Here is a 19,529-nt window from a genome sequence, read left to right as displayed (position 1 = left end):
GGAAATTGCACTTGATGCAGTGAGCTGCATCTAGAAATACTGTGTGTGTACCTGTCATCCTTCCACTGTAGTTCCCCCCCCACTGGTGCTAGTGGTTAGGGTTGAGGCTCCTTGATTACTGGGCCAGTAGTGGGGCTCACAAAGCATTTTCATTTACTGCTGTAAGCGATAAAGTCCTTTTTTTCTTTTTTTAAGAATCACAGGCACTACAATGTTAAAAGAAAAAGCCTGTATAAAAGCATGTTTAAGATAATATGCTGTGATCTTGGGTTAGTGAAATGGGGGGGGGCTGCAAAAGCTCATATTATAATTATGTTAAATTAATGTTTTCTCACTTCTGTGTAGGTGAGGGTCTGGATTAAAGCCCTTGGCTTAATCTAATTATTTGTGTGTGAGCATAAACAAGAGAACACTGTATGTTGTGAAGTTTTCAGTTAGCAAATAAATGTTCAGAATGAGACGTCTGCAGCTAAGGGCAGATGTAGATTTCATTCTTAGGTTTGTATGAAGATGGCTGCAATAAAAGCCAGAGCACTTGTGCGTTTAACTGAAAGCTTTGACACATCCAATAACTATTTCAGATCATTCACCAACAATAACTAGGACAAAATGCGGAGTAATGAAATAAAAATAAGACAGTGGCACTTACCTGTTAAAATGAGAGGAATTTAAGGACTGGGTTGCTGAAATTATTCACAGAGTTATTAGGTAACAGAAATGTCTTCAGAAGTTATAACCAATGAGTGGGATAAAATTAAATTGTAGTTTAAGAATACAGTATAAATAAAAGAGATATGATTAAGAAGTAACAAGGAATTATTTAAGGGGGTGACAAACGTTAAAGTATTGTAGAAGAAGAACCTCACAGAAAGTACAGTTGTGTACACTTACCATAAATGTAGATGTTCGAGTGTCTTCACTGTTGCAGTCATCACTGTAGGGTTCTTCCTGCCGGTAGGCAGCCCTCGGTCGGTCAGAATCCCAAAGTCTGGGTCCGGCGTCGGCTGTTCAGTGATGCTCCCTGACGTCAGAGCGGCAGGAGTACAAAGCTGCCAACCGACGCCATGTTCTCCAGTTTTCCTTGCCCCAAATGTCAGGTGCCCAAAAGTGAAGGCTAATAGTAAAATAAAAATGTAACATACAACAAACCCCATACCCTGTAGCAAATACACCTCAGAAGGGTGAAGTAGGAAACCGCACTAAAGAAAGTATAAGAGGGGACAGGAGGGTGGGTAACCCAGACTGCAACAGTGAAGACACACTAACATCTACATTTATGGTAAGTGTACACAACTGTACTATGTTCATCGTGTTTCACTGTTGCAGTCATCACTGTAGGGTTGAATCCCAAAGCTGAGATAAGGGTGGTGGTTAAAGAGTAGAAGGGGCGGCTAGAAGGCCCTGCAAGACTGCAGAAGCAAAGCCTGCCCTAGACTTAGAGTAAAGAGGGAGATTATAGTGCTTAGAGAAAGTATGCACTGAACTCCAAGTTGCAGCTTCCAAAATATCTTTGGTAGGTACTCCCCTGAGAAAGGCAGCTGAAGTAGCAGCAGCTCTAGTAGAGTGAGTCCTAATTTTTCCTGGGATTTGCTTTCCATGATGACAGTAACAAAATCTGATTCCATGAGCAATCCATTTAGAAATGGTCTGTTTTGAAATAGGTTTGCCTTGGGAATTTGTTGCATAAGAAACAAACGGTTGCTCTGTTTTCCTGATATTCTTGGTTCTGTCCAGGTAAAAACGAAGTTGCCTGTGTACATCCAAGGAATGCAAGATCCTTTCCCCCTTATTTTGTGGATTAGTGAAAAAAGTTGGCAGGTGAATAGTTTGATTTAAAGCCACTTTGGAAACCACTTTAGGCATGAAAGTAGGATTAGTCCTTAAAGACACCCTATCTTGGTGAAAAATAATATAAGGTTCCACAGCCATGAGTGCTTGTAACTCCGAGACTCTCCTGGCTGAAGTCAAAGAAAATAGAATAGCTGTCTTCCATGATAAATACTTAATATCAGATGTGGCAGCAGGCTCAAAAGGAGGCAGAGTGAGTTTTTCCAGAACATAGTTGAGGTCCCAGGCAAGTATGGGTGTTGTCCTAGGGGGCCTTAAATTCTTTGCTCCTCTGAGGTATTGTTTCAGAAGTGGAAGTGAAAAGATTGGAGGATCTGTATTGTAATGTGCAGAGATAGCTGAGGCACGTATTTTTATGGAGGAGAAGGATAAACCCTTATGTAGCATGTCTGTCAGGTAATGTAAAATCAATGGGATGTTAGGAATGAGAGGATCCGAATCCTGAGCATGCATCCAGGTGCAAAATCTCTTCCATTTACCTGCATAAGATTTTCTAGTGCTAGGCCGTCTGGCTTCTAAGACGACATCCATGACCTGTTAGGGAAGGGTAGAATTAATCATAGGCCCTGAATTCGCCAGGCTGCCAGGCTGAGAGTTTTGATATGAGAGTGCAGAAATTGGCCCTGGCGTTGGGACAAAAGATTTGGAATCTGAGGTAAAATCCAAGGAGGCTCCTGGGATAGATTCATCAGTGTTGAGTACCAAAATTGACTAGGCCAATTTGGGGCCAGTAAAATCATCTTGGGTTTGTCCTGCTTGATCTTTAATAACACCCGTGGAAGAAGAGGTAGTGGAGGAAAGGCATACCCCAAAGAGGTTTCTCCAACTGAATGAGAGAGCATCCACTTTCCATGCTAGTTTGTGAAATGTCCTTGTGCAAAAAATCTGTAAATGGTGGTTGTGGGGGGGGGGGGTGCAAATAGATCTATGTCTGGGCAGCCCCAGGCTTCTGTAATCATCTTGAATATTTGGGTGTCTAGCATCCACTCGTGTGGGTCTGACAGGTTCCTGCTCAGGCTTGTCTGCCAGAATATTTTGTTTTCCCTGGCAGGAACTGAGCTTGTAGATCCACTTTGCAAGCTAGAGCTGTGTTCCATAGAGTCATAGCTAGTCTGCAAAGGGGGTAGGAGTGTGAACCCCCTTGCTTGTTTATGTACCACATAACTGTGGTGTTGTCTGTCAGTATCAGTAGTTGTCCTGGCTGTAGAAGATCCCTGAAAGCCAAGAGGTCATTCTGTACAGCTAAGATCTCTTTTAAATTGATATGTAGGTGCTTCTGATCCTCTGTCCAAAAACCTTGCAGGCCTTTCCTCTGCAAGTGGGCTCCCCATGTGTAATCCGAGGCGTCCGTGGTTAACACTTGGCTGGCTGGAGGCAGACTGAAGGCCTTTCCCTTTGTTGTGAAGACATGTCATGGTCCACCAATGGAATTCCTTTTGTAGGCAAGGCAAGACAGCAATCTGTGTGTGTAGACTGTGGCAATGCTGGGACCATACACTTTTTAGGTACCATTGTATTTTTCTCATATTTAATCTTGCATTTGGTATGAGAAGGATGCAGGAGGCCATGTAACACAAAGCCTGCAGGAATTTCCTTGCAGTTAGCTGAGACATTAACGCCAAGATTTTGAAAGTTGAAGCCAGCTGTAGTTGTTTTTCGGATGTCAGGAATGCCTTCTGGGTTGTTGTGTTTAGAAGAGCACCCAGAAAAGTTATCTGTTGTGTGGGTGTCAAATTTGATTTTATGTTCACAGTGAATCCCAGGTACTTGAGTAGATTATGAACAAATTCCAGGTGCTTGAGTAAGACATCCTTGCTGTCTGCTTGAATAAGGCAGTCGACCAGATAAGGGTAAATTTGAATTCCCTTGAGTCTGCAATAAGCTACTACTGGTGCCAGGCACTTGAAGACCCTGGGCGCAGTAGACAAGCCAAAGGGCAGCGCAGAGAATTGGTAATGTTTCGAGCCGGCCTTGAACCTGAGGTATTTTCTGCACTTCTGTCTGATAGGGATGTGTAGGTAAGCCTCCTTTAAATCCAATGTCACCATCCATGCATTTTTGCTTAACATTAATATTAATATAATTAATTATTAATATTATTAATTAATATATTAATATTTTTGCATTTTAGCACGAGCTGCTTCAGAGTAAGCATCTTGAACTTTGGTATCTCTAGGAAAGTATTTAAGACTGACAGATCCAGGATGGGTCTCCATGAATTTTGTTTTCTGGGAACTAGAAAGAGCCTTGAGTAAAAGCCTTGCCCCGTCTCTGATTGTGGAACCAGTTCTATGGCCCTCATAGCCATGAGGGATCCCACCTGGTTTAATGCCTCTGCCCATTGGTGTTTTGGTAGGTCTGGCCATCCGTTTGGTCTTGGCAAGGTATGAAAGTGGAATTTGTAACCTCTTGAAACTACATCCAGAACCCACTTGTCTTGGGTTAAGTAAGTCCAATTTTATTGAAAAAGAGAGAGTTTTCCTCCTAGAGGGGCTTCCAGGAGAGAAGTTCCTAAAGCCATGCAGGGGGAAACATTGAGCCTGTTTTCTATAAGATTGAGGTCTGTCCTCTCCACCCCTGGGGGTGGAAGCACTCCACTGTCTAGGTCTGTAAGAGGTCTGTGCTTGGGCCCTCCCTCTGGAGCGCCTATATCTACCCCTCTGAGACCTGTCCGAGCTGGGAAAGGACCAATTTTTAGTTGGCCAATTTCTGCTAAATCTTGGGGGTTGAACTTGTAAGAAATCCTTAATCGTTTGCATGGATTTTGCCTTATCCTCCAATTTCTTTATCACCTCTTCAGCCTTAGACCCAAACAAAACATTATGCTGAACAGGAGCATCCAGTAACTTTGCTTTCACTTGATCAGTTAAGTTTTGTTCCTTTAACCAGGCATGCCTTCTGACGACTGCCAGTGGCAGCCGCCCTGCATGAAGCCTCCAAGGCATCAAAACCACAGTGTAAGCCATGCTTCCCCACTTGCTCAGTAGCATGCATCAAATCGTGCAATTCCTTATTATCTGCACATGCAGAAATGGTACCTAGCTTTTGTTTCATAACAGACAGCAGGAATTGCTGATATTTTAGCATATGAAATTGACAATTTAAAGCCCTAATAGATAAAGTAGCAAAAGTATACACTTTTCTGCCCCATCTCTCCAAAGCTCTAGAATCCTTATCTGTCGGAATAGGGTTTTTAGCAGAGGCGGCCTAACACCCTTAGGACCCTGAGAAATTGTTTCTGGATCAGCAGAAGGATTTTTGTAAAGGAACTAGTGAGAGTCAAGGACCCTGTAATATCTGTCAGGCTTAGCAGGGGCTGGAGGAAAGGAGTCAGGAGTTAAATTAGCCTCAGAAAAAGCATCATCCACAATATCCAAAATAGGAGGAATAGCCAGGGGTCTATGTTGGGGAAGAAGGAAATCCCTAAGCCTTCTCAGATTCAGAGTACTCCTGTCCTTTCCAGTGAAAATGTTCCCTCATGTCATGTAAAGTTTCCCCAAAAGAAAAATCCTCAGGGGGAGAAGCTGATGGAATGGATTCCTCAGCATCAGAATCCTCATAAGGAGGGAAAGTATATTCCTGTTCAGAGGAAGACGCTGAAGAAATAGATGCCTGATCAGAGGATTCATAATCCAATTCTTGCCTTGGCCTTTTGTCTGGAGGGGGATGTGAACCCCTAATCATGGTTAGTAAGTCCTCCGCCATTTTAAGCAGCTGTTTCTGAGATTTGGGTCCCGGATCAGAAGAGGTCTGGGCTGGTGTCTTTGATTTAGGAGAAGTCTTCGCCTTTGTCTTTAGCTTTGCCTTTATCAGAAGCTGTGTAGGCCTGAAAACCCCCTCGGAAACCTGCACAGCGGCTCCGGACCCATCCAAGGGAGCATTGTCCGAAGGTCCTGCAGCTGGAGTACTCAAAGGCCTAGTTGGCTCCACGTGGGAGTTTGTTTCAGCAATCGGTTCTGAAATGGCCGATGACAGGGGCTGCGAAAGCGCCTCACTGACGACGGCCGTACCTGTAGCTGGCTCTGCTTGTAAACAGTCTGATTTGGACCTCTGAGGCCTGTCCTTATCTTTGCGTCGTTTGTGAACGCCGGTAGTCGGAAGCGTGTCCGACGACATTTTATAATTAAATCGCCTGCCAAAGTAGTGAAAAGCAAAATTGTACCTCCGCTTAATAGTACGTTGGTTAAATCTAGCACAAAACCGACAACTAGCTACATTGTGGTCAGGGCCTAAACAAGGAATACAGTAAGAGTGGAAATCCTTATGAGGTATTTGCTTCCCACAAGAAATACAACTATTAACTTTTTCTGACATCGGATTGGAGCAAGAAAAAAAGTTTCCCCCAACTGGGTACTTAGCTTTGAGAAGAAGTAAGTCTTCGGACTGAAGCACGGATAAATATCAGGAGTCAGACAACCGGGACTTGCGAACTGCTTCCACCGCACGGCAAGAAAGACTGGAGAACATGGCGTCGGCTAGCAGCTTTGTACTCCTGCCGCTCTGACGTCAGGGAGCATCACTGAACAGCTGACGCCGGACCCAGACTTTGGGATTCTGGCTGACCGAGGGCTGCTTGCCGGCACGAAGAACCCTACAGTGATGACTGCAACAGTGAAACACTATGAACATCAAGAAAATGCACAATTGTAAAGTGCTAACGAAAAAATAAAGGGAGTATCTGGATAACATGCATGAGTTTAGAAAGCTTGCCATTAAGCAAATGACAAACTCCTCAGCACAAAAACATTTAGCACAATAACTTTTGCAACAGAAAGTGGAAAGAGTTGTTGCTAAACTTAAGGAGCTTATAACAAGAAAAATAACCAACTCCTGTAGAGATATCCAAGTTATTTCTGAAATTTTATGAAAATTTGTTTAAACCAGAAAAATGTGGAACACAAGATAGAGCACAGATGGAAATAGTTGTGGAAGACTTAAGTATGCCAAGGTTAGAGGTAGATGAGGCTTATCAAGCAACAGTTAAGATAGGAGGAAAGGAGATTAAAAAAGTGATATACAATCATCTGCAGAAAAGTCTCCAGGAATGAACAGTGTTCATGTGGAAGTATGGGCTCAAGGAGGGAAGAAAGCGCTAAATATCTGGAATGTTTTAACAGCATTTTAAAAAGATGAAGCACCAGCTTCCTGGAAGAAAACTGTAGGGGCTGTAGTATCTAAAGACAGTAAAGACCTGTCGTACTCTGCTTCATATAGGCCCATTTTAATTATACACTATGGATTATGAAGTGCGAATGTCTAACTGCTAAAACAATGACACAAGTGTTGCCAAAACTGACAGATATGAACCAATGTGGTTTTGTAGAAGGAAGGCAAACATTTGACAACATTAACAGAACAATGATAAACCTACAGGGAAGCAGAGTGTACGAAAATACTACTGTTGTTGGTGGGTCTTGTTGCAGAGAAAGCATTTGACTAAGCTGGGATTTTATGAGTAGGGCAATGAAGCATTTACTTGTCCTAATACAGTAAAGGTTAATTAGGAGGATACAAGAGGGACTGGAGGCAAAAATTGAGGAAGGATTCCTTTTCGAGTTGTGTCTGAACAGAGGAACTAGGCAGGGGTGTCCTCTTTCCCCTACATTCGTTTTATATTCCGAGCCAATCACATAGAAAATAAAGGACTCAGAAATTCAAGGATACAATTGGTATTGGTAATAAATATAAGTTGGCTTTATTTGCAGAATATATTATTTTGTACCTGCCAAAACCAGAAAAAGATACTCCAGTGTTGTGGAACATTAGTCTTTTTCTGGATATAAAATTAAAATAAAACAAAGGCTATAGCTGCAAACTATTTGCTCACACAAATTGGACCAGCAATACCCATATTTATGGAGACAAGATAAAAATGAAGTATTTAGGTGTATGGACCAAAAAGTCTATTATGGCAGCTAAGAATATGCAGGAAGAGACTAAAGAAAATATAAAAACTGAGAAACTGGAAGCTGTTATTTATGGATATAGACAGCAGGATACAAGCAGTAAAAATATTTTTAGTTCCTTTAATTTATATGCAGGTCAGGCATATTTTTACCATCAATCAGAGGAGTAGTTATGGACAGTAATTAGAGTTGAAGGATTTTAAGTGGGAGGGGAAAAGGGCAAGGGCCAAGTGGAATAAGTTGATCCTTCCAACAGAACAAGGTGGATTAGGATTTACCTGATTTGAAGGGCTATTTTAGAGTTGCACAGTTAAGGTTCACATGCATAAGACAAGCAGAAAGCTATAACTCAACGGGGAAAAGGATGACGAAGCAGAAAGTTCTAGAAATAAGAGGAGAGGGGGAATTTGGCAGACCCCCTTTTAAGAACAGTCACACTGCATACTGTATTCATAAAGTAGCAGAGTATTCCAAGAAACAAGCCAACATGAAGAATGGAGAAAAGATTTTGCCAATAGGAATGAATGCAATTACAAGTACAGAAAATAGGCAAAAGGGGGCAGGAATTTACTGGAGAAAACTGGCAAAGGAACAAAAGTATTGGGAGCAAATAACTAGAGAAGGAAAGGCAAAATAATGGGGAAAAGCAAAAACATTTGGACTGCAGGCTAGAGACTGCTTTCCCAATCAAGGATCGAAGAGTTACAGGCAAAGAGAAAGGGGTACAGAAATCCTAGGTAAAAGACCTGCTCCGGTAGTTTTTTAAATGAATCTAGAACAGAAGTTGCTGTTAAAGGGATAATTAGTAGGGCATAATTAGTAGTGCATATAAAATACTGCACAGTAACTACAGGAATGAATTAGAAAAGGTTAGAAAAGATTGGGAAGAGAGACTGGATAAGCAATTCACAAGAAAACAACTGAAGGTTTCATATATGGTTGAACCAAAAAGTAAATGAAGACTGTAGAAAAAAAATCACTGTTCCACTGGTTGGAGCCAATTCCTTTAATGAAGTAAAAAACAACAGATCCAATATAACACAATGAGCGCTTTCGTCTGCAAATAGGCAAACTTCATCAGATAAAATCCCACTGGTACAAAAAGCTTTATATATAGGTGTGTACCCAGAATTTTTTCCCATTCAATGATTCAATTAAACAATTTAAAAATTTAAATAAAACAATTTAAAGCAATTGAAATAAATTGACATGTAGAAATGCCTAAAATAATTGAGTCACATTTTGTTTAAAACTCAACTGGGTTGTTCCTTAGTTAAAAGTTACATGAAACTGTGTCGAATATTATTTAAAATTACTAAAATGACATAAAAGAATGGTGGATATGCGTATAAATATGTGTAATTTAAGTGTTGTGAATATTTTAAATATTTTAAAAAGTTTTTTGGAAACATTTTTTGACATATGGTGTTTTACATAAAAACATAAAACAATTTATTGCATGAAAAGTAATCATGGTATAAGGAATATATCTGTAAGTACTAGTTGTCAAAAAAATTTTTTTAAAAGGATGAAGAAGTAAAAAGGTGAAATTGCAAGTATAAATCCCTTCCAAAATTTTGTAATACAGATTTGAAGTGAAAAGTGAGTGAATAAATAGATTTGAAGGGGTTTAAACATAAATTGGCTTTGCCTACTAAGATGGCTTTTATGTTAATGTATTCGTTGAGCCCTGGGGGGATATTTGACCTGAGTCTCAGTTGCCATCTAATCTCTTTCTGTAACAGAACATTCTTCGCATCACCCCCTCTGAGTTCTATGTCCACTACATCAATGATGCCAAACTTGAAAAATGGAGGAAAGGAACAAGAGATGGTGTGCTTGTATAGGGCGCTAGTTTCTTTTTTGGTTTTGATATAATTTCTGTGTTCATATATCCTTTCTTTAAGTGGGCATTCCGTTTTGCCCACATAGAAACTAGGACAGTGTTCACAGGTTGCCAAATAAACTACCAATTTGGTATAACAGTTGCCCTTACAAAATTTTACTGTACTCCCCAGGCCATTGTTCAAGTTGATCCTGTCTAAAATATTGATGCATGAACACTGAACACATCTACCACACGGGTGGGTGCCCCTAACATGTCTGAAGGAGTTATCCCTTCCTTCCAGAGTTCTCTTAAAATTATTACCCACCCGGTGTATGAAGGTGGGTTTGTTTCCTACTACCCCTAAAATGTCTGTATTTGTCTTGAGTATAGACCAGTTGTTCTGTAAAATATTCTTAAAAATCAAGGAAAAGTAGTTGTGCTCAATAGAGCATGATCCAGACAAATCCTTAGATTTTGATTCTGATATAACTGTGGTGGAAATGGGATGGCCAAGTAAAGGTTTGTAGCGGGTACCCCATCCCTGATATACTTCATCCAATGTCTCTGTTAGCAACTCTTTAGGGTAAACCCCTCTCACAAAACATTTCGCCTAAAATAGAAAAAGTACAGTTTTGTATCTACCATAAATGTAGATGTCCGATAGATACGCAACTGCAGTCATAACATATGGGTTTGTCCTGCCTCAGGCAGCCCTCGGTCGGCCAGATTCCAAAATCTGGGTCCGACGTCGGCTGATGTCGCATTTCTCTCCGACGTCAGAGCGGCTGGAGTACATAAGCATCAGCCGACAAAAAAATCTTGCTATTTTCCCACTTTATATAATTAAAAAAAAAGTTTAGTTACAGAGTTGCTATTCGTTTCTTGGAGGCCAGTGCTTACTTTGGCTAAAGGGAAGTCTCTGTGTTCACCAGTGGTTAACAATGAGCAGCCTGCCTGTCCCTGTAGGAGTGGTTACTGCCTAGAAACTGTAGTTTTATTGGCTATTTTGGGTCAGTTCCAAACTCCTTGATCTCCCTCTCAAAACCCTGCAACTCTCTTTTTGTGAGGTCTTGCACACAGAGCAGCGTCGGGCAGCTCTGGTTAGCTGGGGTATACTATTCCTGGCTCCACAAAGTCTGCACTGTAAATTTTCCCTTAGAACTACGCAAGCCTCAACTCAAGTGCTTCAGATCAACTGCTCTTATTGCAGCACTTGCATAACCCAAATCAGCACTTGTCCAAATCTCCTAGACAGCACTATTATTTTCCAAATCTCCTAGACAGCACTATTATGATACAGCATAAGACCCTCGATTGTCTGCAAGACAAGTGAAATTTACTTTTCCAAGCATGTCCAGAGGTCAGCTTCAGGTGTACTCTCTCCAGTTCATCTGGTGGAATTGGGCATCCTGAGGCAATGTCACAACTGCCTCATGTATACAGACACCCCTCTCCTCTTACCTCTAGACACAAACACTTGAGAGATGCAAATACACAGCCAGACTGGAGGCTAAGCACTCTCAACCCATGACTGTAACAGTCAAGAGGAGAAGAGACACACTAGCATCACACCACCAGTCACACATGGATCTACAAAACAAGCACCGGCAAAACATACACATAAATACACAAAAACATATTCGGAGGCACTAGGTACCAATCTGAAAAAGAAACCGGGCCCTCCAAAGCAGACAAAGCAAGCAACCTGCACCTCCAAACACAAGCCAGAAAACACAATTCATCTCGGCAGTGTGCCTCACGACAGCCCCTAAGGCAAAACACCATACCCCACACACTAGTAATAGGAGACTATAGTAAGGCACACAGATGTTCCACTCAAGGTTGAAAAAGGAGGTTACTGTCAGCTGCCTGTCAGGTGCTAGGATCCACCACATAACACAGGAACTTCGGTCACTCCAGAACAAGTACAAGTATGACGCTGTCATTGTACATGTTGGTGGGAATGATCTAAGACGTACCTCCCTGGACTACATGAAAAGAGACACTGAGGAGCTCTCTGATCATGTAGCCCAAGCTGGTATGACCCTGACCTTGAGTAGCATACTACCTTCACCTAGAATGATACCACAATACAAAGATAAAATTATCAATTTCAACAATTGGCTAAGCTTCTGGTGTCATTCTAAGGGGATCCAGTGTCTGTCTGGGATGACATGATACACAAGCCTCGCTGTTTCACCAGAGATGGTTTGCACCCGTCACCCCTAGGCTTTCGAATACTGGCCAAGGCTCTTGCCGTCCCCCATAGTGCCTTTTTTAGGCAAGGCTCAAAGGACAAACCAACCACCGTAACCAGCACAGGTAACCAAAAACTAAGGGTAATGCTGCTCAACGCCAGAAGTCTCAACCTCAAAATGCACGCACTCGAGGCACTCCTCAGTATGGAGAAAATCGATGTTTGCGCAGTGACGGAAACCTAGTTCAAGGCTCCAGAGAGCACCCCAGCACTACCAGGTTACAATTCATATCATACCTTCCAGCCTTAGTTATCTGATCACAGTACAAAGGGCGGAGGTGTATCTATATTCATTAAGGATACCCACATCTCCAGGTTACTGGTGCAGCATGATACCCCAGAGATCATCCATGCACAACTATCAGCAGGCAAAACCACATTTCAAGTCGTAGCCAGTTATAGATCGCCCACCATGTCCTAAGATGCTGACTCAGCATTCCCTGAGGCATTGGAAAATATATAAGTCCAACCAAACACCATAATTTTGGGTGATTTCAACTACCCTGGTATAGACTGGGCGAACTACCAAAGTTCTAACTCCTATGCCCAACGGTTCATAGAATTTATAAATTCAAATGCCCTTGAACAACTGGTATGCTCTCCCACTAGAGGGGACAACATATTGGATTTAGTCATCACAAATATGGGCGCCCATTGTACCACACCCGTTATCACTCCCTCTCTGGTCAGATCAGACCACAGACTGATAACCCTGGACATCCTCACTCCTCCACCTCCCCCAGTCAAAGAAACGATCGTAAAAAACCTTTCCAAAGCAAACTTCAAACTACTTGCGTCAGAAGTGGAAAGCTTCACTATTCCCTTGCAGAAGGATAATGATATCCAGGATGCAGAATCCTACACCAAGGCACTTTACATACACCTTCAGGATTGCATGGACCATGCTATCCCAAATAAAACCAAGACCACTTCCTCAAGCAAGAAGAAGCCAGTCTGGTGGACCCCGGCCATAAGCAAACTATACAATAAAAGGAGGAGACTTATACAAAAAAAAAGGCCAAATCTCAAGTAGAAAAATCATCCCTGATCAGCATTAGTAAGAAATTGAGGGCCCTCATCAAGTCAACTAAAGCCATTTTCAAAAAGAAAGTTGCAAGGATAACCATAAGGCCTTCTATGGTTACGTCAAAAACCTAAATGGCAACGCTCAGGTCTGTTCTGAGCTAGTACAAAATGGAACAAAATACACTGACCCCACTGACATTGCCAACATCTTGGCTGACCGGTTCAGTGCAAATCCCCCCACCACCACCTGCAGGGCCTATTACTATTCCAGGGGATTGTGTAACTCCAATTATTACCAATACATTTGTTAATAAGGCTCTATCTAAAGCTAAACACACTGCCTCTATGGGACCAGATGGTGTCCCGGGCTGTGTCATACGCGAGCTCCAAAATGAATTAACCCCGCATCTGAATACCCTGTTGAGTCTCAGCCTCTCGACAGGATATGTGCCCATAGAATGGTGCACAGCAACGGTGGTTCCGCTGCACAAGGGTGGGCCCACAACCGACCCTGGGGACTACCGACCAATAAGCCTAACCAGTCTGATCTGTAAGGCAATGGAGCGAATCATTATGGAACTCAAATGGAGAGACTGGGAACCTCCAAACACTTGACCCCACACAGTTCGGCTTCATCAAGGGCAGATCATGCCTCCTGAACCTGGTGGACTTCTTTGAGACAGTTACTCAGGGTATAGATAAGGGAAAGGAGGTACACACGGCTTACCTTGACCTTGCTAAAGCATTTGACACCATTCCCCATTCGGGTATTATTGATAAACTCACCAACCTGGGCATAAACCCTTACGTCACAAGATGGATCGCAAACTGGCTCTCGGAAAGATCACACAAACAGTAACGGGATCTATGTCCGTATCCAGACCAGTAACGAGCGGTGTGCCTCAGGGCTCTGTCCGGGGGCCCCTCCTGTTTGGCATATACTTCTCAGAAGTACAGGCAAGCACTGAAGAGCTGTGGCTGACCAAGTTTGCAGATGACTGCAAACTGTGTGCTATAACAGAGTCTCCGGCCGACATGGATATCCTTCAGAAGGGCTTTAATGAGACTGATGTATGGTGTCAAAGCCATGGTCTCAAGCTAAATGCTAAAAAATGCATAGTAATCCCCTTTGGAAAAAACAGAGTACCCACAAACTACCACACAGGAGGTAACCTCCTGAAATCTGAATAAGTAATAAGGGATCTAGGGACCCAAGTAGATAGTCAGCTTTCCTTTGATAACCATGTTGTCAAGGTGGTTAGAAAATCCTTCTATGTCACCCATCTGATCATGAAAGGGTTCGAATCAAGATCTAAGGATGTAGTGGTGCCCCTGTACTCTTCCCTCATCAGGCCCATTATTGAGTACAATGCACCAATTGGAATGTACCTGGCCAGGCATCGCCAGCAGCTGGAGAGACCACAGAGGTACCTCACTAAGAGGATTACTGGCCTCAAACAGTTGCCCTATGCAGCATGATTGAAAAAACTAAGGCTTTTCTCTGTTGCATACTGCCTTCTCAGAGGCGATCTCCGTCTAACATACAGAGCCACGTCCAACCCAGAACTGTTGAACATGCTCCATCTTAGCAAAACCAAATCTACTCGAGCTACACGCTCTAGGGATATAAACCTCAGCACAACAATGAATAGAACATGCTGGAGGGATAGAGTCCCTTCGCAAAGACTTCCCTTGCTATGGAACAAGGTCCCGATCTACATAAGACAGAGCGCCCCTCACTATCACTCTTCAAGAGGAACCTTGACGAGTGGATGGGTAACAAAGTTCACACCAGGGATCATACCAACAGCTCTACTAGACAGGGGCCAAGGGAACTACTAGCTGCTAGATCAAGGGCCTAGGGAACTAACCAAAGTGGCGATGAATAGGAGCAAATTACATAGAAAAAAGAGAAACTGTGGAAACAATACACGTAAAAAAAATCTACTGGAAGAGGAGTGAGGTTTAAGGGAAGGCAGGAATTGATGTAATGCCGAACTAAAATACACAAGAACATATGTAATGAATAAAGTTTAAAACTAGCAATATGTTAATACAGTTTTTCTTTAAGGTAAATGTATTTGCCTATGTCTTACATAATTAAAAAAAGATGTAAAAATCAAAAGTACATTTTTCCACAGAAAAATGATTTCAGTTAACTTTACATCACTTTTAAAATGACAGAAAAAAATGAGTGCTTCATTTAAAAGCATGTTACACAGTTCAGAGACTCCATTAAAACCCAGCACTCCCAGCTGTAAAATGTTTCCCTTCAATATGATAAAAATCTCCAAAGAACAAGTCCTCAGGGGGCGAGTCTGGGAACAAGCTATCTACTGAATCAGAATCCAAACACTGCTGAAGGTGGAAGATGCTCAACATAGGCAAAGTTATTTTAATCATCTGATTCAGAGCAATTTGTCTTTGGGGGGAGGGGGGAGGAATGCCCCTTCTGCTTTTCCCACAAGAAGTACTTACCAGGATGCTGTTGAACTCAAAATCCATGAAGACTTGTGCAAGTCCGACTACATCCTGTGGATAGACCACAATAAAGGTGTCAGGGGATCCAGACAGCACTGATTGGGGCAAACCAACCTGTCATACGCTTGGGTGTCCTGGGATTGGGAGCTGACAAGGCCTCCAAGTCACAGGCTGGCACAATCTCAACATGGTTCCCAAGTAATTCTTCCCAAACTATAACCAAGGGTATACCACCTTCATCCTCTTTCATCAGAACCATGGAGTCTTAAGTTGTCTGCTTAGTAGCATCAGTCCCAGCTGACATCTACCTGGTGCTGGCATATATGGACAGGGACGTAGTGATGGCAGCCACCATAGGGGATGTGCCAGAGGGCTCTGGTTTAACAGGTTTAGACCAGGGTATTGCAAAGACATCTCACCAATGCTGGCAACTCAGGATAAGGAGGGAATTAAGCGACAGAGGTTTTTGGCCTTTCGCACATCCTTCTCCTTAAAGTTTTTTTTTTTTTTTTTTTTTTTTTTTTGCTTCTTCCGGACGAAGACCTGGGAACTAGAAGACTTTATGACATGTGAAGGCAGAGGGTTACCAGACTAAATACTGACTGAGGGTTTTGACCCTATGCTTAACTGTCTTCTTGTTAAATCTAGCACAAAAAGGGCAGCTTGGCATATCATACTCAGACTTCAAGCAGGACAAAACAAAAAAGGTGGTGTTTCCATCAGTTGTCCAATATAAAGGGACCCTACAAACAAGATGAAAACGCATCCAAAAGCTTAAAGAATACACAGCTAACGTTCTGACGCATTACAAAATTTTCTAAACTTAAGTAAAAAATTCTTAACTGTGTATTGTAATCAAAAAAAGTTGCTTACCACAGAAAAGGCAGTAGCCAGATAGTTTGCAAAAACTTCCTTCTGATGTACCATCTGCATTGGAATGGAACCAAACATCCTCCAATCCTAAAGTGATAAACATTAAAAAAAAAAAATGGAAATGAGGTTCATAAGAAAGACCAAATTGATATGAACAACCTAAACTATTTTAATTAAACATATATGCTAACAGTACTATGCTTTAAAATAGTTTATTCATTTACTCTGCAACATTCTGACATGAAATTGTGCAAAGTTAACAGCCTCTACAAACAAAGGAGAAATTTTGCAACTACATTAACTAAAAATTGACAGAAAGATGAACTGATAGGCACTTGCCCACATCAACTGAGCTCTATGAGGAGGTTTAATGATACTCTCTCCTGCAATCCCCAACTTTAGATTTTTTTTCTTTACGTGCATACATACTTGGGGAAAAAAAAATATCACCAGTCAGTGCATGCCATGAAGGCATCTGCCAAGATGACATATCTAGCCTCTTCATCAGCCAGTTCACTCGTATCCACAGTGTTTTCTTTGGTTTTTTTTTGTGTCTTAAAATCTTAAGCATAAAAGAAAATATAAAAATAGCCTAGACTGACTTTCAGGGAACTCCACAAACAGCTACAAACAAAGGCCATCAAGACACAGAATGATGTAACAGTAATCATCATCTATAGAAGACTCCCCAATATTAGACACTTGAGTGAAGCATTCTCAGTGGCTACACAGCTCTAAGTCCTAACAATATAAAAACCTGTCAGGAGAGCAGGGTAGCACAGGAGATGGTGCTGATACGCTCACAGCAAGAGGTTCTATGGTTTGATTCTTGGCTGGCGTGCCTTCTGTGCAGAGTCTGCACTTCATCCTTGTATTGGTGAAGATTTCCTCTGAGTACTCCAGTTTCCTCCCACATTCCAAAGACATGCAGTAGGTGGACTAGACACTAAATATGCTGCTCATAAGCATTAGTGCGCGTGCGAGTGCGAGCATGTGGTATGGAAGAAAGTACAGTTGTGTACCTACCATAAATGTAGATGTTCGAGTGTATTCACTGTTGCAGTCATTACTCTTGGGTTATCCTGCAGGCAGGCTACCCGCAGTCGGCCAGAATTCCAAAGTCCAGGTCCGGCGTCGGTTGCTGTCGCCTCTTCCCTGACATCAGTGCACCAGGGGTATAAAAGATGCAGCTGACACCATTTTCTTCAGTTTTTCTTGCCCCAGATGTCAGGTGTCCCTAAATTGGAAGGCTGAAAGAATATGCCAATAAAAATACATGCACAAAAATAACATGTCCTTCATCTACAAGCAAATACACCAAAAAGGTTGTACAGGATAGAGAAGTGCAGATAAGCCCCAGCAAAGAAAAGGGGGATGGTGGGTAACTTGAACTGCAACAGTGAATACACTCGAACATCTACATTTATGGTAGGTACACAACTGTACTATGTTCATCGTGTTTCCCTGTTGCAGTCAATACTCTTGGGTTGAATCCCAAAGCTGAGGAAGGGTGGCTGGGCTAAATAGGATTAGGAGAGGCTATGAGGCCCTGCAGAACTGCAGTACAAAGCCTGCTCTGGACTTAGAGTAAAGAGTTAAGTGGTAGTGCTTTGTGAAGGTATGCACTGAACTCCAAGTTGCAGCCTCTAAGACATCTTTGATTGGTACTCCTCTGAGGAAGGCTGCTGAAGTGGCTGCTGCTCTGGTGGAATGAGGCCTAATGTCCTTGGGCACTGATTTGCCATGTTGAAAATAGCAGAAACGGATGCAATGGCCTATCCATTATAGAAATAGTCTGTTTTGAGATGGCCTTTCCATGTGAACCTGCAGCATATGACACAAAGTTGCTCAGTTTTTCTGAAAGCTTTAGTTCTGTTCAAGTAGAATTTTAACTGTCTGTGTATGTCCAAAGAATGCAGAATTTTCTGACCCTTGTTCTGTGGATTAGGATAAAAGGTAGGCAAAGTGAAGGGTTTGGTTGAGTGCCACACTGGACACCACCTTTGGCATAAATGTAGGGTTCGTCCTCAGAGAAACCCTGTCTCGATGGAAAATGATGAAAGGTTCCACAGCCATGAGTGCTTGTAGCTCTGAGACTCGCCTTGCAGAGGTTATTGCTAGGAGCAGAGCTGTTTTCCAGGATAAGAATTTTATATCTGCTGTTGATACTGAATCGAAAGGAGGCAGTGTAAGTTTTTCCAAAACATAAATACCATGGAGTTCCAATAAGTGATCCACCACCACTAAAATATACAGTCTCTAATTCCATTGTAATACCATGAAACAACTTGCTGAATATTTCCACTGATAAGCGTCCCAAGCAATGATGTCATAGGAAAAAGTTGACAATTTGTGTGTATGTATGTATATATATATATATATATATATATATATATATATATATATATATATATATATACACACTGAATACTTTATAGATGCATTGCACCTTATATTTTATTTCAGTTGATTGTTTTCTAGCGTGCTATTTAGTTATAAATGCAATAATGCAGGTAACAAATGATATGGGTAGCTTAGTTTTGAACTGGAATTGACAATGTACTGTTTCTTTAAATTTTTTAACAGTTCCATTCAAATTTGGCGCCTTGAAAGTTTTATAAGGCGGACAGTTCAATTTAATGGTGTTCTGAAGAAGCCCATAAGATATGGGTGAAAGTGCTTAACTTAATTTTTAGCATTGTCCGCAGTGTTTAATATATAGAGTTTTTTATCTCATTTTCATTTTATTGTTATACGTTTTCAGTGTTAACATTTTGGTACAAGACGCTGAAGTCATCCAGCATCTTACGAGTGCTATCGTTAATAAAACTGGTTTGGTTTTATTCGATTCGTGTTGGTGAATTGCTTGGGACACAGTGGAAATATTCAGCAAGTTGTTTCATGGTATTACAACGGAATTAGAGACCGTATATTTTAGTGGTGTTGGAGCACTTATTGGAACTCCATGGTATTTACATTCGCAGTTTCTTCACTGGAGACTATTACCTTTTTCCAAAACATAATTGAGGTCCCAGGCCGGAATTGGTGCTCTCCTTGGAGGCCTAATGTTTTTGGCCCCTCTGAGGTACTGCCTTAAAGGATGAGAAAAAATAGGTGGTTCCGTATTGTAATGGGCTGAAATGGCAGAGGCATGAATCATAATAGATGAGAAAGAAATGCCTTTGTTTAGCATCTCAGTTAGGTATTGTAAAATCTGAGGTATATTTGGTACGTGTCTATGCCTTGTTCCTGGTTCCAAGCAGAGAATCTCTTCCATTTTTCTGCATAAGATTTTCTGGTACTGGGCCTC

The 19,529-nt window shown here is 41.8% G+C and overlaps 1 protein-coding gene across 1 annotated transcript in view; it reads right to left on the bottom strand.

Moving 5' to 3' along the window:
* Positions 1 to 19,529, bottom strand: part of ZCCHC8 (zinc finger CCHC-type containing 8) — a 1,340,563-nt gene that overhangs the window by 285,810 nt on the left and 1,035,224 nt on the right. Inside the window, 1 exon segment of the mRNA XM_044068587.1 lies at positions 16,220 to 16,306. Coding sequence (XP_043924522.1) covers positions 16,220 to 16,306 — 87 coding nt within the window.

This window comes from Protopterus annectens, chromosome 4.part0, assembly GCF_019279795.1.
Source record: "Protopterus annectens isolate FY-2018-M chromosome 4.part0, PAN1.0, whole genome shotgun sequence".
NCBI classification, from domain to species: domain Eukaryota; kingdom Metazoa; phylum Chordata; order Ceratodontiformes; family Protopteridae; genus Protopterus; species Protopterus annectens.
The sequence above is the reverse complement of the archived record's forward strand: the minus strand, read 5'-3'. Positions and strand labels throughout refer to the sequence as shown.